Genomic DNA, 26,869 nt, shown 5'->3' on the forward strand with positions numbered 1-26,869 from the left:
GTGTTCTTCAGATGCAATTCAGTATTCTTTCTCCTCCAAACACGAGAACCTGTGTTTCTACCAAAAAGTTCTAATTTGGTTTCATCTGACCATAACACATTATCTCAGTCCTCTTCTGGATCATCCAAATGCTCTTTAGCGAACCGCAGACGGGCCTGGACGTGTATTGGCTTCAGCAGGGGGACACGTCTGGCAGTGCAGGATTTGAGTCCCTGGCGGCGCACTGTGTTAGGGATAGTAGCCTTTGTTACTGTGGTCCCAGCTCTCTGTAGGTCATTCACTAGGTCCCCCCGTGTGGTTCTCGGATTTTTGCTCACCGTTCTTGTTATCATTTTGATGCCACGGGGTGAGATCTTGCATGGAGCCCCAGATTGAGGGAGATTATCAGTGGTCTTGTATGTCTTCCATTTTCTAATAATTGATTACACAGTTGATTTCTATACACCAAGCGTTTTACTTATTGCAGATTCAGTCTTCCCAGCCTGGTGCAGGTCTACAATTTTGTCTCTGATGTCCTTCGACAGCTCTTTGGTCTTGGCCATAGTGGAGTTTGGAGTGTGACTGATTGACGTTGTGGACAGGTGTCTTTTATACCGATAATGAGTTAAAACAGGTGCCGTTAATACAGGTAACGAGTGGTGCCTCGTTAGAAGAAGTTAGACCTCTTTGACAGCCAGAAATCTTGCTTGTTTGTAGGTGACCAAATACTTATTTTCCACTCTAATTTGGAAATAAATTCTTTAAAAATCAAACAATATGATTTTCTGTTTTTTTTTTCTTACATTCTGTCTCTCATGGTTGAGGTTTACTCATTTTGACAATTACAGGCCTCTCTAATCTTTTCAAGTAGGAGAACTTCACAATTGGTGATTGACTAAATACTTATTTGGCCATCTGTATATATCCGCGATGGACTGAGGGCGTTAAGTTTGAAGCGTGAAGTAGCGAGGTATCACTGAATCTTCTTCGTGTAGTGGATATATTACTTCTATTCGTATCTTTGAAGTGACACAAATTGAATTTTTTGCTCCCACATGACCCAAATCGGGCTAGGGTTAGAGCTGTCCCAAACAACTAATTTCCTCCTGATTAATCAGCCGACTATTCTTACGATTAGTTGACTAATCAAATATTTTTTTTTTTACTACTTTAATAATGAAATTTTTGTTGAAGCTTATTAATTCACAAAAAAAATTTTGGTACACCTAAATTCTTCATTAACGTATAAATAAATAACATAAATACCAATAATAAATCACAAACAATAAGGTCAAATGCTGCTAGCATTAACTAGTGCAAAAAAAATGTAAACGGAACCACTGTGACTTCACCTCTTTAACAAGAGTCAAAACAATTCTTACTCTTTTTGTGGTATGTCATTGTCTATATTGTTCTAAATGGTAAATGAATTGCAATGTCCCAGACAACCATTTTCATAATACTTTGTGTGAGTTCAGAGGCTTTTTCTGGTGTGCATTCCGCGTTTTGGGGGGATGGAAAAAACTGTTCAACTTTTGTTTGTGTTTTAACCTGAAAATAAAGTAGAGGGCACACTGAAATATTACCAAAATTGTTTTGAATGAAAGGCACACATACTCACAGTAACAAAAATTAAATATATAGTATTCAGTTTATAGTATACTACTATATGTATATACACATTAATGCTGTATAATATTAAGTAACTAACATTAGTGCAGTCATGGATTCCAGTAAGCAGGCCTTTTATTATATTATGTATATACAGGATATATGTATATATTTTCCCCAAGTGGGAGCTTTCATGATCCTAATAAATTTAATAATAATTTTTTAAAAAATTGTATAATTATTACATATTAATTATTGGATTAAATAAAAATGCACATTGATACGAAGCACATAAAGGCAACTTTCATTAAAAAAAATAGTTAGAAAATTGTGTGGACTTACAATCCGCTAGCTTGTTGTTTCTTGTCGTGTTCGAAAATTACACTTGGGTGACGGCGCTTCAAGTGTTCCTTCATAGCCGACGTGCTACTGTGGTATGCAAGCTCAGCTTAGCAAAGAGTACACAAAGTGGCACCCTCCATATTTTCCTTGAAATAATTCCAGACTCTGGCTATTCTGGTCCGCTTTTTTGGCTTTATGCCGCTTTCACGTGTTACCAATTCTGCCCTTTTTGGTAATTGGCGGTGTTTTCAACTCCTCGCCGTAGTAAGGAGTGAACCGGCGATTCACGTGCCTCGTTGTCGTCGGTTCGTCCGGGTTCGTCCGATTTCCTCCTCAGGAAGGCGGCGGCGTGCATAAAAACACCCAGAGGCGTCGGATGGCTCTTTATGGATACTTTTATTGACCAAAACAAAAACGTGGGGGATGCAGCCACTCAACTCGGCGCTACCCGCGCACTTTTCCAACTCGCCGATCTCGCTTCCTCACTTTCGTCCTCTTTGCTCAATCTGACAACGCCGCTCACATTGAAATAACAGCAGCCCCCTTGAGGGTGCCAGTAACATTGAGGGTGCCATTCTAAACTTTATCCGCATGTAATTTTTTTTTTTTAACCCGTCATTACCCGTCGACGGTATGTTTTGCCCGTCGACGCATTTATGTCATCGATGACGTCGACTAGTCGGGACAGCTCCACTTAGGGTTATCACAAAATTGGTGATTCAAAGATTTGAATTAGAATATTACAAATGTGGATTGGGAAGGACTCGACCATCAGACTCTCTGACAAAATATTACAACGTGCATTGAATGTGGCAAATTTGCGACAAGATTCATTGATTTTCTATGTGCTAAAGTATTTTGTTTTACCTCCAAGGAGAAGTGAATTCTAACAGATGGTTCATGAACAGATGTGAGGCTTGTTGATTATATTTAGACGGAGAACAGAGCAGCAGTGATGTTCTGGGAGAGAAGTTGTACAAAAGGGCAGAAGTTAAGCCTACTTCATTTAGGATGGGTCATTGTGGACATTAGTCTCATGGCAAATGGATCAAGAGGATGGAGGTTGTAAACAAAGTAACCTAGAGGATCAGTTCAATGCTGTCATAGGTCTTTTATAAGCACATTTAGGCTGATTATTTATTTATTTATTTATTTTTTACTCACCAGGCAGTCTACCCAAGGAGGAGGTGGGTAGAGATATGGAAGCTACTGAGGGGGCGCAAAGGGCAAAATGAGAATGCGTCAGCTGGGTGAAGCAGAGAGGTAAGATAAGGACGAGCGAAATTATGAGATACGCGAGACCTGGCTTAACAAGGCTTGCTTTGGATACAAATAATATTGTATTGCTCATATCAGTGCTCAGCAGCATCATTAAAAAGTCAAAAGAGGTTGCTGGCATAGATACATATTTTTACTATTTAGAAAGCCCCAAAGGGATTCCAAGAGGTTGGAAATGTTGACTAGGGTTTTGGCAAGGAATTTCTTGAATTTCCAAGAATGGATATCAATGAATTATTTGTAAGAGTACAAATGGAGCTTTAGTCTCTCCTTACGTATTATTAAATGTCTCTATATTGAAACTGAGAATCTGGGTCGCGTAAGCCGCAAATAAGTCCAATTTTCCCTGCCTGTCCCCTCAAGAGGGCCCATATCATATGATTTTTGTAGCGCTGTATCAAATTAATCTTTACAGTGGGCAAAAAAAGTGAGCAATATTGTCAAGATTGACGAAAAGTCTGCAGTAGAGATGTCCCGATCACGTCATTTTCAAAGTATCGGAATCGGCAAAAAAATATCAGCCATGCCTTTTTTTAATATATATATATTTTTTAATTATTATTTAATTAATAATTTATCACGTTAAAATATTTAACGCAATTAACGCATGCTCTGCACGACCCACTCACGCATTGTCGCGTTCAATCTGTAATGGCGCTGTTTTACCTATATATAGAGCTAAAAGGCAGTGTAAAATGAGTAGAGTGAATTTTGGCAGCCTTTTGAGTCTTTTTTTTAAAAATTGGCTAAAGCCTTACAATCCCTCTCCCTACGATTAGAAATATCGTGGGAAGCAATGTGGGGAAGAAAGGTAGTAATTGATCTTTTTCTTAACACCCTATGTTATTTCCCAATGCAATTTACTGAAAGCTCAACAAATACACTAGATGGCAATATTTAGTCACAATATACAAAGTCACATTTATCCTTTAAGAATTACAAGTCTTTCTATCCGTGGAGCCCTCTCACAGAAAGAATGTTAATAATGTAAATGCCATCTTGAGGATTTATTCTCATAATAAACAAATACAGTACTTATGTACTGTATGTTGAATGTATACATTCGTCCGAGTTTTATTCATTTTTTTCTTAATGCATTGCTAAAATATATATGATCGGGAAAAATTATTGGGAATGATTGGAATTGAATCGGGAGCAAAAAATTGGATCGGGAAATATCGGGATCGGCAGATACTCAAACTAAAACGATCGGGATCAGATCGGGAGCAAAAAAACATGATCGGAACAACCCTAGTCTGCAGCCTTCTTAAGAAAAGTGACTCCACATGAACAGATTCTTATCATTTGACCAGTTAAATTTCCCTGCGGCCGTGCATCAACATGTCCTTGTGACAAAAACGCCATCTGGAAAACAAACTCTGTCCCAATGGTTGTTTTTGTTTCTGATCATTTTCAATGAAGCCATTCGATTTCGCTCCGCTGCTGTTTTCTATTCTGTAGCTTTTTTTCTTTTGATTTACACTGACAGTCTGCACATGACATGCACAAGACTTGTTGAGCGGAACTGCCCAATCATCTGTGGATTTATTTATTTTTATCAAAGCGCTTAATATCCCAGCGTTGTGGAAAACAGTTTGTAAAAGAATGTCTAATTCTGTTTTGTGTTTGGGGCGCTCAGTTAACAACAGATACACACACTCACACAGCCCCGAGAGATTCATGTCGACAACATGCCCGCTCTTCCGAGGAAGGGGAATATTAGAAGTTTTATTATTCGACGAGCAGCAGCCACTGTAAGTAATGTAAAAAGATGTCAATGTTGTAGAGGTGGGGAACACACAACTAATTTTGCTGCTGAAAGTCCGACCTGCATTTGAGTTAGCATAACATTAAACTGTGTGAAATTGCTAACTTGCAAAACTACTGCGGTCACTCCAGCCTTCACAAGGAACAATGAAGTCAAGCTAGCCTTCCTTCATTTGGATTATTGTTTGCATTATGGTAATTAAAGGTGAATAAATGCTTAAATCCCCAAATTATTCATAGATATGGACGTAGAACAGTCTCAATTCTTGGTTAAAAGCAAAGAAACCATGCAGTTAGCGTTTATTTTACGTATATTGTCGAAGTACAATGCTACTATGTTAGCAAATGAGGCTAGCGGATGTCTGGCGTAAAAGGAGGTTTTCTGTTGAAAATTCATGTGAATAAATGCTTAAATCCCCGAATTCTTCATAGATATGGACGTAAAACAGTCTCGATTCTTGGTTAAGAGCAAAGAAACCGTGCAGTAAGCATTTATTTTACGTATGTTGTCGAAGTACAATGCTACTATGTTAGCGAATGAGGCTAGTGCCGTCTGGCGTTAAAGGAGCTTTTCTGGCGAAAATTCTTGTGAATAAATGCTTTAATCCCCGAATTCTTCATAGATATGGACTAAAACAGTCTCGATTCTTGGTTAAAAGCAAAGAAACCGTGCAGTTAGCATTTATTTTACATATATTGACAAAGTACAATGCTACTATGTTAGCGAATGAGGCTAGCGGCCGCCTGGCGTAAAAGGAGGTTTTCTGGTAAAAATTCTTGTCAATAAATACTTAAATCCCCGAAAATTTTCATAGATATTGACGTAAAACAGTCTCGAGTCTTGGTTACAAGCAAAAATACCGTACAGTTAGCATTTATTTTACGTATATTGTCGAAGTACAATGCAGTGCTACTATGTTAGCGAATGAGGCTAGCGGCTGTCTGGCGCTCTTCTGGTGAAAATTCTTGTGAATAAATGCTTAAATCCCCGAATTCTTCATAGATATGGGCGTAAAACAGTCTCGATTCGTGGTTAAAAGCAAAGAAACCGTGCAATTAGCGTTTATTTTACGTATATTGTAGAAGTACAATGCAGTGCTACTATGTTAGTGAATGAGGCTAGCGGCTGTCTGGCGTAAAAGGAGCTCTTCTGGTGAAAATTTTTGTAAATAAATGCTTAAATCCCCGAATTCTTCATAGATATGGATGTAAAACAGTCTCGATTCTTGGTTAAAAGAAAAGAAACCGTACAGTTTGTGTTTAAATTACGTATATTGACGAAGTACAGTGTTACTATGTTAGCGAATGAGGCTAGCGGCTGCCTGGCGTAAAAGTAGCTGTTCTGGTAAAAATTATTGTCCATAAATACTTAAATCCCTGAATTCTTCATAGATATGGACGTAAAACAGTCTCGATTCTTGGTTAAAAGCAAGGAAACCGTGCAATTAGCGTTTATTTTACGTATATTGACGAAGTACAATGCTACTATGTTAGCGAATGAGGCTAGCGGCCATAGGGTTGCCACCTTTCAGAAATAAGAAAAACGGGACGCCCCCCTCGCGCCCAAAGCTGTACAGGCAGAGAAAAAAAAGGACATCCCCACAACTATCTAGCTACTAGTATTGACGCAGGAGGGCCGCGTCTCGCGTCAAATAATAAACTCTGCCGTTCTTTTCGCATGCGTCGCGTTGAGCCGCTTCTGGGACGCGTCTAACACGCGGCCGCACTGCGACTGCTGTGCATTGGCCAGCGCGGTCAGTAACGCGTTAGTTAGTAACGCGTTACTGTAATCTGATTACTTTTTTCAGTAACGAGTAATCTAACGCGTTCATTTTTCTACACCAGTAATCTGATTAAAGTTAGTTTCCTTAGTGTCTCTGCGTTACTATTTTTTCATTGCCTCATGCCGTATGTAGACTGAAGAATATTGTAGTCATGTACGAAGAGCATTTTGAATAGAAAATGCTAAAATAAAAGGTTCCCGGTATGTGTTTCCATGACAACCTCTTAGCTATTTCCTGTTTTGGTCTCGCGTCATGTGTTGTGGGACTGACGTGGGTGGACATTCGCGCCGAGTGTTGAGACGTTGCGAGGGAATGTTGATCTGTGGATATCCATGAATGAAGGTGAGTATTTTTCCTTCCTTCTGGAGCGTATCAGCAAAAGGTTGGACCCCCTACTTCCGCGGCCGTTTCGTAGCTTTGCCCGAGCAACGACGGGCAGTCATCGCTCCAAGTTGGCAAGCTTTGTTTACATCATATGCGTGTTGCACATTTACATCGTGAGGGGATGTTTTGTAAGTCCGATTGAGTGTAAAGTGCTTAGTTGCCGCCACGTTTTGTCGCCAAATTGACCGCGTGTGTGTTGAGAGGAGTACTTACGGGTTGTGCATGGCGTACCTCAGGGTTGTGCACGCGCATCTGCGCCCGCCACCACATTTGCAATTTTGTGCAGCCAGTTTGCATTGCTTTACACTGGCACTGATATGCTGTTAACCATAACCCGAAATTCAGAAGTTTTGACAGTAGGCTTAATTTTAGAGTTAGCGGGGTTTAATTGGTCGGTGGAGTTGATTTCAACAAATTCCAAGCAGTTTGTCAGATATTTGTTAGTTTCAGGGCTCCGGAGTGGCTAAGCTAGCGCGAAATTCTGATATTCCCCTTTAAATTCAATCATCGGAAAGTCAATTACATGTGATGTAATTTTTCTGTTGTCATTCTTATGTTGAGGTGGCAAATGGAAAAAAATGGGTAAAAAGTAACTGATAGATTACTTTTAAAGTAACTTAGTTACTTTGATAATGAAGTAATCAGTAAAATAACTAGATTACTTTTTTGAGGCGTAATCAGTAATCAGTAATTAAATTACTTTTTCAAGTAATCTGTGACAACACTGGCATTGGCTGATTGACTTTAACGCCCGCGTTTCACTGTATTCTCGCGGTGGCCACGTCGTCGCGCCGTTGACGTTTCTGGGTCATACTGTCCTACCGTGTTGGTCCTCATAGTAGAGAAGACTGAGTAAATATAATCTATACAAGGAAACTGTAACCTGATCGACTCACAGCCTCGAAAAGTAAGGAAATGCCTCCATTCCGAACCGAGCACCCCGTACCGAAACGGTTCAATACAAATACATGTACCGATCAGAGGTTGCGCTAGACTTTTTCGTTGTCCGTCACTTTGACTGACAGGGTCATAAACATCCGGTCATAATCTATTTTTACCCGTCACTTAATTTTTTAAAATGACTATATCTTGATCCAGTCACTATATGTATATACTAGGGCTGTCAAAATTATCGCGTTAACGCGCGGTAATTATTTTTTTAAATTAATCACGTTAAAATATTTAACGCAATTAACGCACATGTCCCGCTCAGACAGTATTCTGCCTTTTGGTAAGTTTTACAGCAGGCTTTTTGTGCTGTCTAACAGCGAACTCTTGTGGTCGCTTTGCGACATGGTTTATTTTTTTTCTTGCCAGTTCAATATGGCTGCACGACGTCTTGGGCTGACGCCTACGTTGTAATGTTGTGCTTATATGATCCTTGGACAAGATTTGTCAGCAAGTATGGTTGTTGTAAAGAATGTACATATTATGTCAGTAAGCGAAATGATCTATTTTTTGTATGAGACGCTTTTTGTTTATGTTTAGTGAACCTGTATAGCGTGCTAAGCTAACGTTGTTGCTAATGCAATGCTTGTGTACTTTTTTTTGTTGTAGTTTTACGACGGTCTAAAGAGGACAATGGTTTGAGGCTATTTTATTAATAAATCAGATGAAAAAGGGAGAAGTCTGATTATTAAGGCGTCGTTCACTAGCTGTCTAGCTTTGGAAAAAGCAGACGCTTCGGAGTGAGGACAGCATAGACAGATTTAAATAACAGTAGAGTGAAATGCCCACTACAGTCCTTATGTACCGTATGTTGAATGGATATATCCATCTTGTGTCTTACCTTTCCATTCCAAAAATTTATTTTACAGAATATATATATAATTTACAGAAAAATATGGCATATTTTATAGATGGTTTGAATTGCGATTAATTACGATTAATTAATTTTTAAGCTGTAATTAACTCGATTAAAAATTTTAATTGTTTGACAGCCCTAGTATATACACAATAATACATTAATACTTTATAATATAAAGTAACTAACATTAGTGCAGTCATGGATTCAAGTAAGCAGGCCAGTACTGTGTTTCCATATAAATTTTTATTATATTATGTATATACAGGATATACAGTGGGGAGAACAAGTATTTGATACACAGTCAATGGGAAAACCCATTGGCAGCGTATCAAATACTTGTTCTCCCCACTGTATATGTATATGTATATATATATATATATATATATATATATGTATTTTCCCCCCCAAGTGGGACCTTTCATGATCCTAATACATTTAATTATAATAAAATATTATATAATTCCATTATATATATCTATATATATATATTTTAATTTATTATCATTATTAAATAAAAATGTACGTTGATACGACGCACATAAAGGCAACTTCCAATTTTTTAAAAAAATCGTTAGAAAGTTGTATGGACTTACAATCCGCTAGCTTGTTGTTTCCTGTTGTCTTGCGAAATACACCTGGGTGACAGCGCGTCAAGTGTTCGTTCATAGCCGACGTGCTACCGTGGTATGCGAGCTCAGCTTAGCAAAAAGAGTACACACAGTGGTGGCACCCTCCATATTTTCCTTGAAATAATTTCATGCTCTGGCTAGTCTGGTCCGCTTTTTTGGCTTTATGCCGCTTTCACCGTGTTACCAATTCTGCCCTCCTTGGTAATTGGCGGCGTTTTCAACTGCTCGCCACAGTGAGGAGTGAACCGGCGATTCACTTGATTCGTTGTCATCCTTCACTGCATCAGTCCCTCTTTTTTCACCTCTTTTATCAACACCGTCGTTTTGGGGCTTTTTGAAGAAACTTCGGACACTCAGTTGCCTTGACATTTTTCCGAGTAAGGCCAACGACGTCATGCATCAAGAGAGACAATAGCTAATTAATATGCTCACTCGCCACCCTGTGGTCTGGGGTGTGAATTGCAACCTGTCAAAATGACAGATGGACTTCAGTTTTTTCCGTCACCGTTGTAAAAAAACGGTCAACGACGGAAAATATTCGGTTAACGCGACCCCTGGTACCGATACACCCTTAATGTCTATGGTTCCTAGTTCCTAATGGACAAGACAAATCATTCTGAGAAAGCCACGGTCAAAAAACACATTTACAACACCATGAAAATTTGCATAAGTTGTTTTATTCATAGTTGTCCTTTTTCATTTTAATGTTAATTTACTTTTTTTCTTAAAGTGGACATCCGGTAAAGTCAAACGTGAAGCCCTTAGCTAAGTTGTTTGCACATCATAAGTGAAAAGAAAGAGTCAGAGGAGGAGCAAAAAATGGAATTTCCCCCTTTTCTCCTTCTCCATCTCTTTCTTTTGCGTTCTCTCTGTCTCTCTTGCAGTCTCCCAACTCAACCACTATTATTTGTTTTGACAAAGCGTGTACCATACAGTATATTTACACATCATACCAACTGTTGGACAATTGCCACTCAGAGAATGCAAGGAAGATTAAAGTTTGCGTCATCTTTTTTTCACATTTTTCATTGTCCTTTCCGCCTTTCATTTTCACTAGTGACTTATCAATCAATATCATTTTTTTTCTTCTTTTTTTATTACTTTTTTTTCAAACCATCATTACGTCATCATCACTGTAATTATATTGATAGAACTCTTCGATAAATTCCTCTCTTGATAGCTGTACAATCTTACACAGTGTTTGACTTCAATATATGTTTTTGGGAATATATTATTAAACCAAAGAAAAGAGGGGGAAAGAAATCCAAGGAAAATAGATTAGTATCCCAAAGTAACAAAATCATGCATGTTTTTAAGATATTTTCTTCCCCGTACAAACAAAACAAAAATAATAGTCATCGATGCTGTGTGTTTTATTTACAAACTAATCTTGGCACTGTTTGTCATCTTTGCTGGAAAGTAGAATTATCATCTTGAACACTTTTGACGCTATTGAACATAACACTCCGGGTTTTAGAAGTCAGTGGCCTGCTATAAAGGGCAGGTTTGCAATACATATATTTTTTTTCCATCCACAAAATGCAAAATATAAGAGGAACAGAAAAGCCTTGATAGAGTTAGGTGAAGAACAGAAATAGTGCGTAGAAAATATTTTTAGTTCAACTGTGGCAGTTTCCTCTTTTAGGTAAAAACCTTTTGACATCAGGCCTTCTAACATCCCCCACCACCAAGAAACACTCTCATTGTTTACCATTGTCAGAATTGAAATAATCTCCAAAGAAAACATTTAATTTTGCCCCAAAAGTTTCCTGTAAAGCAGCATGAAATGTCCCCAGGCAAACAAAACAAAAGAAAAAAAATCATTAAAAAGCCTCACGGCAAGTACTTAGTTTTGTGTTTGGCAGGCAGGGAAAACTGTCTCACATGTCCAGTGTTGCCACGTCAAGTGCTTGAAACGTAATGTTGTGTGAGCGAACGTAAAGGTACAGTATGCGCGTTTGTGGTTTAAAATTTGTCTGCATACTCGTATTCAGTGCAAACACATCGGGTATACAATGATTTTAAAAAATTTCTGAACCTTTACGAATTTCTCGCATTTCTGCATAAAATCACCGTCAAATGTGATCTGATCTTTGTCAAAATCACACAGATGTAAAAACAGCGTCTGCTTTAACTAAAACCACCAAAACATTTATAAATTTTCATATTTTAATCAGGATAGCATTTAGGCATGTGCCGGTATGAGATTTTGACGGTACGATAACCGTGAGCAAAAATACCGCGGTTTCACGGTATCACGGTATTGCAATTATAGCTCCAAAATTTTGAGATGTATGGGTTTAAAAAACAAAACAAAACAAAAAACTGAACTTTCCACTGAACAGGATTTTTTTCCCCAGAACATATTTGCAAATTGGAACATGAATATAATGTGGAAATAAATAAACAAAAAATATATAAATAATTGTTTTTAAAAAAGTAAAAACACTTCTAAATAAAATTTTAAAGATATATATACTGGATGACTTTTGAGGGGGAGGAGCTCAAGTGAAGTTTCGCCATTTTCAGCCACTGTGTCAACTCTAGTCTACATGATGTCATGCCTTTGTGTGAAAAAGCATAAAGAATTCATAAGTTAATAAGTTAGTTAAAAATGTATAAGTTAGTTATATAAGTTAGTTAAAATGTAAATATTGTTGAGGAAAGGTTTCATCTAAAAAAAACAAAAAAACATTAGGAGTGAGACCTCTTTTCGCAATTAGCGATCTTTTGTTTTTTTTAGTCCCCCTTCATTCAAGCTTGTTTCTCACTCAGCGGCTGTGAGACTTAAAACCTCGACGAAGCTGCTCTCCCAGCTAAGCCTAGGCTAACATTCGTCTTTGTAAGTTTTAGTTCGTTTGTATATTGAATTGGATAGGAAAATGTGTGTTTTGTTTTTAGCGAACTTTTTCATGGTGCTACACTGCTCCTGCTATCCTGTTGAACCTACTCACACGTGGAAAAATACAACGTTTTAAATGTATTCATTTTGTATATTTCACCACGATTTGAGAGCTCAATAAATTGAAGAAAAGTATGCCTTGTGTTTGTTTTTGGGTTTGCTGGCTGTTTAGCAGAATAGCTTCACTGACACACGGCAACAAACGGGAAGGGGTGAGCGCTGCCGCGCCAAGCCACTTCGGCTGCATTTTGGCACATGAAAAATAGCGAATACCTTACTAAGGTATGACGGAAAATTTTAGTGGTTTTGAAACCGCAACGTTTTCACACCACGGTAAACCGTGAAACCGGTAACCAGCACATGTCTAATATCATTAGAGCTGTCCTGACTAGTCGACATTGTCGACGTCATCGATGACGTAAATGCATCGACGGGCAAAACATACCGTCGACGGGTAATGACGGGTTAAAAAAATTTTACATGCGGATAATGTTTAAAATGGCGGGCGCTCCGATACAAGCGGTTGTAACTGGCACCCCCAAGGGGGCCGCTGTTATTTCAATGTGACCGGCGTTGTCAGATTGAGCAAAGAGGAAGAAAGTGGGCGAGCGAGCGAGAGAGATGGAGCGAGATCGGTGAGTTGGAAATGTGCGCGGGTAGCGCTGAGTTGAGTGGCTGCGTCCCCCACGTTTTTTGTTTTGGTCAATAAAAGTATCCATAAAGAGCTATCCGACTCCTCTCGGTGTTTTTATGCCTAATACATTACGTCAGAAACTCGTTCGGTACGCCTCCGTTCCGAACCGAGCACCATGTACCGAAACGGTTCAATACAAATACATGTACTATTACACCCTTACTACAATGCATTGCTAAATATGATAATAATTTAGTTTTACTTCACATGCTGTGCTGCGTGATACTCCGCACAGCGCACTGAGAGTGTGAACACACACTTGATATAATATGGACAAACACCACTCACAGTCGTGGTTGCCTCAACTTCCCATCATGCATTTCGGCAGAACAGCTAGTAGTCGTCGTCGTTACCCGATCGTCACGGGAGTGTCATAACAACGGGAGAGTTAACGAAACCACTGTAATGCACGCTCTGTAGCGTTTTCTTCACAGCCCAAAGCTAAACTAGTAGTGGCAACGAAGCAACATGCTAAAACAGTGGACAGTTTGAGCACCAACGCCAGCGACATACAGCGATTGATCTTCAACGCACCAGGAAAACAAAAGTCGGACTTTGGAGTGAAGAAGGCAGCCAGATCTGTATGGGACAGAGCTCGTGTGAAGTGGTACAGAGATCGTGAGTTTTTAAGCCTGAAAAATAACCCACTACAATGGTGGAAAGGGCAGCACGACCAGCTGGAGATATTGTTTCCACGAAACACAGTCTATTTAAACATGAACATGTGGATCAGTTGATCTTCTTCAAGAAAAATCTACCCTTCAAGGAAGATATGGACAGTGATGAGGAATAAAAAAATGTGGAAGCACAGGCATAGGTGAATGACTTTGCTGTGTATAAGGTTAAAGTCATTATTATTGACCTGTCTGTATAAAATGTCATGTTTTTATTCCCCCAATCATACCAGTGGCAAAGCATAATTTTTTTTTTTTTTTTAATGATGATAACACGAGCAGGTTTAATTCTTTTTTTTTTTTTCTAGAGCTGCTGCATATAACTATTTAGTTTGTAAAATGTTTACGAAAATTTGCACTTAAATTACTTACCTCTTGTGTTCAAAACCCCAGGAAATGCAGTAATTGAATTACTGCACTTTATTGTTGTCTGTCACTGGAGTTTTATTTTATAATCAATTCCATCCAACAAAATGATAGTGATTTAGTAAGCCTTATTTATTTTTATTTTTTTCATTAAAAAAAAAAACAAACATTGGTATGAAATTCTGTTGTTTAATTTTGCTATTAGAAATGTGGTCTTTTTTTTAATGTTTAAAATACTGTAAGAACAAACACAACAAATGTTTTTCACACTGTATCAAACTGTATCGTTCTTAAACTGTGCCGAATTGTATCGGCCTTAAAAATGTATCTTTTTTTTTTTTTTTTTTTTTTTTTTTTAATCGAATTGTAACCTGTGTATCTAGATACATATTGAATCGGCTTCATGCCAGAAATTCCCAACCCTAGTTTAAAGCTGCCCTGCCCACTATAAAAAACACACATATTGAGAATTGTCTTGATGAGAAGCATTGCCTGATGTGCATTATGGCTCGGTCGAAAGAGCTGTCTGAAGACCTGCGATCGAAGACTGTTGATATGTATAAAGCTGTAAAAGAATACAAAACCATCTCTAAAAGTCTGGATGTTCATCAATTGACAGTCAGAGAAGTTGTGTACTAATGGAGAGAGTTTGGCACTGTTGCGTCTCTACCAAGGAGTGGCCGTCCACCAAAGATGACCCCAAGAGTTCAGCGCAGAATACTCAGAGTGGTTCAAAAGAACCCTAGAGTGTCTGCTAAAGACTTACAGGAATCACTGGCACAGTCCAAGATCTAGGTGCACACATCGACTGTATGTAAATCTATGTCCAAGAATGGTGTTCATGGGAGGGCTCCACGGAAGAAGCCACTGCTATCTAAAAAAAACAACATTGTTGCTCATTGAATGTTCGCAAAAAGGCACTTGGACACTCCAAAGAAGATTTGGCAAAATATTTTGTGGACTGATGAAACCAAAGGTGAATTGTTTGGGAGTAACACACAATGTCATGTGTTGAGGAAAAATGGAACAGCTCACCAACATCAACACCTCATCCCCACCTGAAGCATGGTGGAGGGAGCATCATGATTTGGGGCTGTTTTCCTGCCTCAGGGCCTGGACAACTTGCAATCATTAATGGAAGAATGATTTCAAAAGTTTATCAGGATGTTTTGCAGGAAAACCTGAGCCCGTCTGTCAGACAGTTGAATCTAAAAAGAGGATGAATGCTGCAACAAGACAATGATCCAACACAGAAGTAAATCAACTTCAGAATGGTTTCAGAGTAACAAAATACACGTTCTGGAGTGGCCAAGTCAAAGTCCAGACTTGAACCCCATTGAGATGCTGTGGCATGACCTAAAGACAGCGATTCATGCCAGACATCTTGGAAATCTGACTGAACTATAGCAGTTTTGTAGAGAAGAATGGGCCAAGATTATTCCCGATCGATCTGGCAGATTGAGCTGCAGCTACAGGAAGCGTCTGGTTGAAGTTATTGCTGCAACAAAACACTAAATGTGATGGTTCACTTACTTATTTTTCCCCCCTTCTGTCACTGTTTGCCTACTATCCACATTAAAATATGAAAATCTATAAATGTGTAGGTGGTTTTAGTTAAACCAGACACTTTTTTCATCTGTGTGATTTTGACAAAGATCAGCTCACAATTGATGGCGATTTTATGCAGAAATGTGACAAATTCCAGAAGGTACAGATACTTTTTCATACCACTGTAAATACCCATCTTTGACCAACTAAAGCATTTAAATCCTCACCGTCCCAGTTTATTTCATACGCAATTGATGTCATTTTTGCATTTTATCCATTAGATTACACACCAATCGCACATCTTGTCCTAGCACAACCCAATGTACTTGAGATTGTTCTGGATGATCACGTCCGTGACAGCGTCGAACACAAACTGGATGTTGCTGGTGTCGGTAGCACAGGTGAAGTGCGAGTAAATCTCCTTGGTTTCCTTGTTGCGGTTGAGGTCCTCGAACTGCCGCTGCACGTACACGGCCGCTTCCTCGTAGGTGTTTTGGCCCTTGTAGTCGGGGAAGCACACTGTCAGAGGAATGCGTTTGATCTTCTCAGCCAACAGGTCCTTCTTGTTGAGGAAGAGGATGAGCGAGGTGTTGGTGAACCAGTTGTTGTTGCAGATCGAGTCGAAGAGGCGCAAGCTCTCAGCCATTCGGCTCTGCGTAGATTAAAGGAAAATGAATGAGAGAATTAGACACATTTCACACGCAACCACGCATATTCAGACTTGGTTCTACCCAACTCAGACAACGGAAACCATGTTAGGTCACGGTCATAGAAATCTACTTGACTTATAGAATGGAACCTTGGCTTTATGTCATTGACGGTGACAAATCAAGCCAGACGTCTTGGTGTAATTATTGACTCGGACTTGAACTTTGACAGCCCTCCATAGTTTTTCCAATAAGTTTGCGCATTACCACTTCAAACACGTAGCCAGAATTAAGAAGCTTCTCTCCAAACAAGACATGGAAAAATCTAGAGCTGCAACGATTAATCGATTAATTCGATTAGAAAAAAAGTTTCAAATCAAATTTTGATGCTTCCAGTATTCATTTAATTAGAATGACGTTGTAATGGTTTGTTTTGAAAGTGTTGCATTTAGTTTTATTGATTTGGGTGGATATACTGCCCTCTGGTGGCAACACTGAATATGCCATATGTCGTCTAACATGGCTTATCCAGCTGCTCCCTGTTAAGACAAACATAAAGTTTATTTTTGTTTGAGCTAATATACAGTGGGGCAAATAAGTATTTAGTCAACCACCAATGGTGCAAGTTCTCCTACTTGAAAAGTTTAGAGAGGCCTGTCATTGTCAACATGGGTAAACCTCAACCATGAGTGACAGAATGTGGGGGAAAAAAAAAAACTCACATTCTTTGATTTTTAAAGAATTTATTTCCAAATTAGAGTGGATAAATAAGTATTTGGTCACCTACAAACAAGCAAGATTTCTGGCTGTCAAAGAAGTCTAACTTCTTCTAACGAGGCTCCACTCGTTACCTGCATTAATTAAGGCTGTCAAACGATTAAAAATTTTAATCGAGTTAATTACAGCTTAAAAATTAATTAATTGTAATTAATCGCAATTCAAACCATCTATAAAATATGCCATATTTTTCTGTAATTTATTGTTGGAATGGAAAGATAAGACACAAAATGGATTTATACATTCAACATACGGTACATAAGTACTGTATTTGTTTATTATAACAATAAATCAACAAGATGGCATTGACGTTAACATTCTGCTAAAGCGATCCATGGATAGAAAGACTTGTAGTTCTTAAAAAATAAATGTTAGTACAAGTTATAGAAATTTTATATTAAAACCCCTCTTCATGTTTTCGTTTTAATAAAATTTGTAAAATTTTCAATCAAAACATAAACTAGTAGCCCGCCATTGTTGATGTCAATTACACAATGCTCATGGGTGCTTAAGCCCATAAAATCAGTCGCACCCAAGCGCCAGCAGAGGGCGACAAAACTCCATAAAACACAAGTAACAAGTTGGAATTGCCCTGTGCTGTCATTTTAATCTGTTTGAGCGAGGCATGTGCGTTAATTGCGTCAAATATTTTAACGTGATTAATTAAACAAATTAATTACCGCCCGTTAACGCGATAATTTTGACAGCCCTAGTATCAATGGCACCTGTTTTAACTCATTATCGGTATATATCACACTCCAAACTCCACTATGGCCAAGACCAAAGAGCTGTCGAAGGACACCAGAGACAAAATTGTAGACCTACACCAGGCTGGGAAGACTGAATCTGCAATAGGTAAAACGCTTGGTGTAAAGAAATCAACTGTGGGAGCAGTTATTAGAAAATGGAAGACATACAGGACCACTGATAATCTCCCTCAATCTGGGGCTCCATGCAAGATCTCACACCGTGGCGTCAAAATGATAAAAAGAACGGTGAGCAAAAATCCCAGAACCACACGGGGGGACCTAGTGAATGACCTACAGAGAGCTGGGACAACAGTAACAAAGGCTACTATCAGTAACACAATGCGCCACCAGGGACTCAAATCCTGCACTGCCAGACATGTCTCCTTGTTGAAGAAAGTACACGTCCAGGCACATCTGTGGCTCGCTATAGTGCATTTGGATGATCCAGAAGAGGACTGGGAGAATGTTTTATGATCAGATGAAACCAAAATAGAACTTTTTGTTAGAAACACAGGTTCTCGTGTTTGGAGGAGAAAGAATACTGAATTGCATCCGAAGAACACCATACCCACTGTGAAGCATGGGGGTGGAAACATCATACTTTGGGGCTGTTTTTCTGCAAAGGGACTAGGACGACTAATCTGTGTAAAGGAAAGAATGAATGGGGCCATGTATCGAGAGATTTTGAGTGAAAATCTCTTTCCGTCAGCAAGGGCATTGAAGATGAGACTAAGCTGGGTCTTTCAGCATGACAATGATCCCAAACACACAGCCAGGGCAACAAAGGAGTGGCTTCCTAAGAAGCATTTCAAGGTCCTAGAGTGGCCTAGACATTCTCCAGATCTCAACCCCATAGAAAATCTGTGGAGGGAGTTGAAAGTCCGTGTTGCCTAACGACAGCCCCAAAACATCACTGCTCTAGAGGAGATCTGCATGGAGGAATTGGGCCAAAATACCAGCAACAGTGTGTGAAAAGCTTGTGAAGAGTTACGTTTGGCCTCCGTTTTTGCCAACAAAGGGTACATAAAAAAGTATTGAGATGAACTTTTGGTATTGACCAAATACTTATTTTCCACCATGATTTGCAAATAAATTCTTTAAAAATCAAACAATGTGATTTTCTGTTTTTTTTTTTTTTTTTTTTTTTTTTTACACATTCTGTCTCTCATGGTTGAGGTTTACCCATATTGACAATTACAGGCCTCTCTATATTTTCCAGTGGGTGAACTTGCACAATTAGTGGTTGACTAAATACTTATTTGCCCCACTGTATATAATAAAAATATGATATATACTGTCGAAAAGCATCTGATGACCTGCAGTTATAAAGTAATTTTTAGACGCTGAAGGTTAAAAGACAACTATTGTTAGTCTCCTTACTTGAAATCACATGCTAGCAAATTATCTTGATCGTGGTGCACAAGCGATAAGAATCTACGTATAATGTGTGTTTTCATACATTTTTTTTGTCATGTGATATTCGACATATAGTAGAAAAGACAAAAAAAATAGGGCGTTGAGCCTCCCATGGTGGCTTCTGGCATGTGGCGATGGGCCAGTAGCTTGTGACTGCAACCTTGTCAGATGGAAGGCTGTTGTTAAAAAGGTTACAGAAATAACACAATGTTCTGTGCAAATCACAAGATCCACACATCTTGGAAAAAAAAAGATGTTGGCTGAACCCGAGGGAAAGGAGTAAAGTGAGGATTTCAATCCACAGGTGTAACATAAGATGTGTTGTGAGTTCAGTATTTTTAGACAATGATTAAAAGGCGACCATTATGACAGTCCAAAGTTGCATGTAACCTAAAAATGAGCTTATACAGCAGCTGGGTTTAAAGGATTATATATTTATAAAGCTGCATCTTTAGAATTAATTAAATAGAAAATGTCATTCATGATAAAGAATGAAATGCAGACACTGGTTTATATATATTTTTAGCATTCCCCTCTCCTAGACTGATGTCTTCCAAAACAACTGATTAAACCTGGAAATGTTCCGCTCATGATCATCCAAAGTTTAACATGGTTGCTGTTTAGCCATATATAATCCCTTCCACTTACATTATCCTAACTGTTATGCAATTTGAACAAAAGCTCCCCTTTTATTCTTACCTATACAGTACATTACCCAAGGGATCTCAGGGTTTCCCCCTAGGATTTTTTGAAGCTATGGTGGTGGGCTCGGACAGCCTCACCATGTCGTGCCACGGCAAAATTGCGTCATATTACGACAAATGAGAGTTTCTTTTCACATTTTTCCCTAGAAGAACCATAATAAAGATCTATTTGAAATATTTCATTAGCCAGGCTAATGTCGTAGCTTTCAGCTACAGTACATGTACATAAAATGTGTAGCTGATTACAGCTACATTACCCATACGTAATAATACGACTTTTTTTCTTGTAGCAATAGTACGACTTACATCTCATAGTCCCTCTTTTTCCTTTTATTTGGCCCTAATACGTACGACATTACCATAATAATTAGAGATGATGGTGATGCCGACTGATCGGGTCCGATCACGTCATTTTCAAAGTATCGGAATCGGCAAAAAAATATCGGCAATGCCGTTTTTTAATATATATACTGTATATTTTTTAATTAAATCGTTTTCTAATTGTGTTTAACGTTACAGACATAATATGTTACACTTATCCAGAGTCTTTAGTTTAGGCTTAAGGTAGGGTTATCAAATTTATCCCAATAACGACGTTAATTAATTTTTTAAAAAGTGTATCACGTTCAAATATTTAACGCAATTAATGCATGCGCTGCACGACCCACTCACGCATTGTCGCGCTCCATCTGTAATGGCGCCGTTTTGCCTATATAGAGAGCTATAAGGCAGCGTAAAATGAGTAGAGTGTATTTTGGCAGCCTTTGGAGCCTTATTTTAATTGGCTAAAGCCTTACAATCACTCTCCGTACGATTAGAAATATCATGGGAAGCAATGTGGGGAAGCAAGGTAGCAATTGATCTTTTTCTTAACACCTTCTGTTATATCCCATCGCAGAGAAGATTGGTAGCAATACGCACAGTCATGGGTCCACTTGTCATGGTTCCACTTCCCATCATGCATTTGGGCATCGCCTTCAGTATCATTTACTGAAAGCTCAACAAATACACTAGATGGCAATATTTAGTCACAATATACAAAGTCACAAGTCTTTCTATCCATGGATCCCTCTCACAGAAAGAATGTTAATAATGTAAATGCCATCTTGAGGATTTATTGTCATAATAAACAAATACAGTACTTATGTACTGTATGTTGAATGTATATATTCGTCCGAGTTTTATTCATTTTTTTCTTAATGCATTGCCAAAATGTATATGATCGGGAAAAATTATCGGGAATGATTGGAATTGAATCGGGAGCAAAAAAAAAGCAATCGGATCGAGAAATATCGGGATCGGCAGATACTCAAACTAAAACGATCGGGATCGGATCAGGAGCAAAAAAAAACATGATCGGAACAACCCTAATAATAATAATAATAGTCCTCTGTTAACAGACCCATTCCAATAACTATGGGGAAATTCTAATAGACGTGTAAAGAGTTTTACTAGTTTCGGTGAGAAGGTGAATAGTTTTTTTGGTAAAGCTTACTTTCAGTGGTCCTTAACTGTCAACCAATCACATGCACCTAACCCTAACCTTCCCAATTCACATGAACCCTAAAAAAAAAAAGTTCACACAAAACTACAAAAACAGGGATCCCTAAAAGTCAGCTTTACCGTTTTTGTTGTTGTCCGTGAATTACATTTTCACACAAACGCACATAGAGGTACCATTTAGCTTAGCTAGCAAGGAGAGTTATGAGAGTCATTTTTTGAATGTCCCAGAGCTCGCAAAACTTTAAGAAAAAAAAGCGCATTTATCAAGGTTTCGTCACCCGTGATTGTGTATCTCTGTCCACCGAAACAGCCTGATAGCACAGATTTAAGTACGCCTGCACCTCTGCAATTGGATGCGTTGTTGACGTTAGTGCGGCGGTGCTTGGAAAATAGAACAAGGCTCTATTTTGGGCCCCGCCTCTCGGCGCAAATTCATTCGAACTTGCCGTTTCGTCCATGTTGGCCTCCACCGCTCACCTTCGCCGAAAGGTCCAATCCAAAATACTCTAATGCCCCGGATGGGGGTGGGAAGTCGATATTGGCTTATCCACTTTATTGTAGCAACAATAATAAAGAAAAACAATAACAAAATAACAGCGGGCTGCCGCAACATGCAGCCGCTATCTCGCCCGTTCTCCAATTCTTCCTACTCTCTTTCCCCTATGTCACAGCTCCCCAGTCCGATTGTCTAAAGGGGGCCGTGCTTAGTTACGGACATTACAATACACAATGAATAGGTTGCACCCTTCACTCTAGGCCTTAAACGGCTTTAAAAAAAAAAAAAAAAAACATCTCATCTGCAAGGCGTGGCGGGTTTTAATTTGGTGTGGCGGTGCACCACCATCTTTTATTTGTAGGGGGAACCCTGGATCTAGACTGGACCTTCATCATGACACAATATAGATAGTTGAACATGCTGTATGAAAGCTACCATCCACCTTGCAGTGTGTTCAAACAAGAGATAACCACACGAACCCTGGAAGCCTCTTGTCTTTCCGCTGTCCTCTGTTCAGTTCGCCATTTTAAACTAATAAACGCATAACATTTATTAGGCATGAATGCAACCTCTTACAATGATATCAATTCTTTTTGAGTAAATCTGGCTCCAAAGCCACAAAAAATGTTACCTTTAACTAGTACAGTGCTAGTACAGCGTTCCTACAAGTTTTCTCAAGTTAAATTTGACTTTTAAAGACCTAATTAAGACCGTTTAAAAAAAAAAAACTTAATACCTATTTCACTGCCATATCAACAAAGAAAAAAATCCATTAATTTGTGTTAATTTATTTCTTGAAAGTAGAAAAGTGGAATGTGTGCAGGATGTAAGAATGCAGCATATTGAATAGGTTACTTATGCGACACTGTAAAATGGTATAATAATTTGCATAGAATTTCAAACATAAATCGCTCCAGATTATAAATCACACCTTTGGTCAAACTATGGAAAAAAAATCTGCGATTTATATTCCAAAAAATACGGCAATGCTAAGGCATAGTTGTGATTGTATACCGTAATTTTCGGACTATAAGGCGCACCTGACTATAAGCCGCCACCCACCAAATTTAATACAAAAACGGCAGTTGTTCATAAATAAGCCCGCTGGACTATAACCCTCAACTGTCCTCACTGTATTAAGGGATATTTACAAAAGATATTAACCGGAAACACTTTATTTGACAGCGGCATCATAAGACGGTCATAAGACCAAATGAACTACCATGAAGCTTTGCAGTAGATTGACTGCAAAGCTTCATTGCTTCAAGAAGCTTCATTTGGCCATCACTCCTCCCTCGGGGGAGACAGTCAACCTCAGCTGCCACCTGCTGTCAACACTGTTGTCGTCCAACATGCCTCCTCGCATGCATTGCAGCGGTAATGATGTAAATAACAATCAAAATTCATGTTCTATTATTTCTTCAGTTACTCCTCCAGTTTTATTAATTGCTAGCTCTGGTATTTGGTAACACTTCGTTTAACAGTGGCGCTATAAAACTATCATAGGACAATCATAATTATGACATTTATGACACTCCCATGAGCATTAATGAATGATTATGACAGATGTCAGTTTGTGTTATCCGGCAAATTATCTAATTTTTGAATTGATGTAAAAGTTCTAAGATGGACATAAATGGAGTTAGTGACATAATTTGCCGGATGATACTTAATTACATCTGTCATAAGCATTCATTAGTACCCATGATAATGTCATGTCACAGTTATGACAGTCTTATGGCTGTCTAATGACGCCGCTGTCAAATAAAGTGTACCTATTGACCCAAATAAATCAACAAATAAGCCGCACTGGACAATTAGCCACATGATTCAAAATGAGGGGGAAAAAAGTAGTCAGAAAATTACGGTATGCGCGTTTTCTGAGCCTTTATTAATTTGTTAAGAGGAGTAGGGAAGCCGCGTCTGTCCAAATATCTGGCTAAGTTCTCTATGAGCATAGCAAAACAAAAAAAGAAATCTTCCTTGTCCCCATTTTGTAAGGTTTAACCCTATATTGCCAAATGTATCACATTTGATACAACCTAAAATTTCATGATTTTGACACTTAATTCAGAATTTTGACATTTCTTTTTGAAAAAAAAAAGATGGATGCAAGTCAACACACGCATCTGCAGGTTCCATGAGAAAATTAAACAGGATTTAGCAAGGGTGGTAAATATTAGAGCGCTTATTACACAAATTCATTTTGACTTTTCTTTTTACAAATTTGAAAAAAAGGTTTCATTAAGACCTTATTTTTCAAATTTTGTGATTCTCTGACAATTGCTTCATATTGCAGGCATTAAAGAGTTTTAAGCATGGTATTTTAGGCTGTATTTTACACTGTAGGTCTAAGTGCCCACACAAGTACACTTATATTTTAAGTAAGACATATCTTAATGTTTGACAAACAAATGAAATAGCCCATAGTAAATAACTCTTAAGTAACTCGACAAGCGTCGACACAAGTATTGAACAATTGAATTCCTTTTAGTTGGCCTCAGCTAACTCTTGCCCCATTGATTTCAGCAAGGTAAATAACATATTACTCCATTGGGGGTTGTTACAATAGAGTGGTGCCTTGTGTTTTTCTCATGTCATGTGAACTGCAAATCACTCTTGCATTATAATTGAATATTGAAAACACCTATTGGACGTCTATTGACATTAATGAGTGTCTTAACTTATCAGTTAAAGCAACACTAGGTAACTTTTCACTCTTTATAAAAATATTTTCATAACATTTGTGATGATATGTCATTGTTGCTCATTTAATGTTTGCAAAAGGCACTTGGACACTCCACAAAAGTTTTGGCAAAATATTGTTGGACTGATGAAACCAAAGTTTAATTTTTTGGGAGTAACACCCAATGTCATGTGTGGAGGAAAAATGGAACAGCTCACCAACATCAAAACTTCATCTCCACCGTGAAGCATGGTGGAGGGAGCATCATGATTTGGGGCTGTTTGTTGCCTAAGGGCTTGGACAACTTGCAATCATTAATGGAAGAATAAATTCAAAAGTTTATCAGGATGTTTTGCAGGAAAACCTGAGGCTGTCTGTTAGACAGTTCAAGAAAAGAGGATGGACACTGTAACAAGACAATGATTCAAAACACAGAAGTAAATCAACTTCAGAATGTTTTCAAAAGAACAAAAGAAGTCAAAGTCCAGACTTGAACCCTATTGAGATGCTGTGGCATGACCTAAAGACAGCGATTCATGCCAGACATCCAAGGAATCTAACTGAACTACAGCAGTTTTGTGGAGAAGAATGGGCCAAGATTAGTGTTGACCGATGTGTCAGACGGACCTGCAGCTACAGCAAGCGTCTGGTTGAAGTTCTTGCTGCCAAAGGGAGGACCACAAAATATTAAATGTGTTGGTTTACTTACTTATTTGTCATCCTTCAGTCATTGTTTGCATTTGAGATGTCCCGATCCGATATTTGGATCGGATCGGACGCCGATATGGGCAAAAAAATGTACATCGGTATCGGATCGGCCGACACGGAAAAATTCCGATCCAGACCTCCGATCCAGTTTTTTTGAAAATCCAGTCCGGGTTTTCTAGCGCACTGATTTACATAATCCATTCCAGTTTTTGCTTCGGTTTCCCTAAAATCCGGTCCGCATTTTACGGCACACCTTCAACACACTACATTACCGTCTCCCAATTTACCGACAGACTTTATCGGTAAAAATGTCAGCTGTGTGGGATTATTTCACTTTAAAGGACGACAAAGATGAAGAGGCAGAGCGCAACATATGCCACAATAAAGTCAAGCGTGGTGGTAAAGCTGTAAGAAGTTTTAATACAACCAACCTAATCAAGCATTTAGCGAAATACCACCACAAACAATATAAAAAGTATGTTAAGAAAACCGAAGACAAAAAAGAAAGGTTCTACGCAACTAACACTGGCAGAAACTTTTGCTATGCGTGACAAACTGGCACTCGACAGTCCCAAAGCCCAGGGAATAACAAGGGTCATTGCCGAAGAATTCATTCTGGATGACGAGCCATTATCTCTCGTGAGTAAAGACGCACCATCCAACACTTAGAACCACGGTACAACATGCCCAGCCGTCCTTACATCCTTGAGCGATTCTGCCGTGGTAGATTTGAGAACGATTCACAAACATCCAAATTCCGATTATTGAAATATGTCAAGTAAAGCGGAACTAATACACAGCGCGGTCTTCGGGACGCAATGAGAAATGGACCGCATTGCGTCCCGAGAGTAAACATCATGCTTGTCATGGACCTGGGTAATACCAATGCTCGACTCACGGCTTTAGCTCAACTCATGCCGCTGGGTAAAAAAACACAAGAATACCTGACTGCTGCTGACAGCCGCTACAAACTACGTCAACATCGTTTTACTGCAGATAATAGATATCATATGTACAGTGCCTTGCAAAAGTATTCGGCCCCCTTGAATCTTGCAACCTTTCGCCACATTTCAGGCTTCAAACATAAAGATATGAAATTTAATTTTTTTGTCAAGAATCAACAACAAGTGGGACACAATCGTGAAGTGGAACAACATTTATTGGATAATTTCAACTTTTTTAACAAATAAAAAACTGAAAAGTGGGGCGTGCAATATTATTCGGCCCCTTTACTTTCAGTGCAGCAAACTCACTCCAGAAGTTCAGTGAGGATCTCTGAATGATCCAATGTTGTCCTAAATGACCGATGATGATAAACAGAATCCACCTGTGTGTAATCAAGCCTCCGTATAAATGCACCTGCTCTGTGATAGTCTCAGGGTTCTTTAAAGTGCAGAGAGCATTATGAAAACCAAGGA

At 38.7% G+C, this 26,869-nt stretch overlaps 1 protein-coding gene across 1 annotated transcript in view; it reads right to left on the reverse strand.

The window, feature by feature from the left end:
- Positions 1–10,238: 10,238 nt before the first annotated feature.
- gnaz (guanine nucleotide binding protein (G protein), alpha z polypeptide) overlaps positions 10,239–26,869 on the reverse strand; it is a 106,431-nt gene continuing 89,800 nt past the window's right edge. The window contains exon 3 of the mRNA XM_057818249.1: positions 10,239–16,417. Within this exon, the coding sequence (XP_057674232.1) occupies positions 16,073–16,417 (345 nt within the window). The 3' untranslated portion in view covers positions 10,239–16,072. The remainder of the gene's footprint in view (positions 16,418–26,869) is intronic.

Source organism: Corythoichthys intestinalis, chromosome 17 (assembly GCF_030265065.1).
Source record: "Corythoichthys intestinalis isolate RoL2023-P3 chromosome 17, ASM3026506v1, whole genome shotgun sequence".
Lineage (NCBI taxonomy): Eukaryota > Metazoa > Chordata > Actinopteri > Syngnathiformes > Syngnathidae > Corythoichthys > Corythoichthys intestinalis.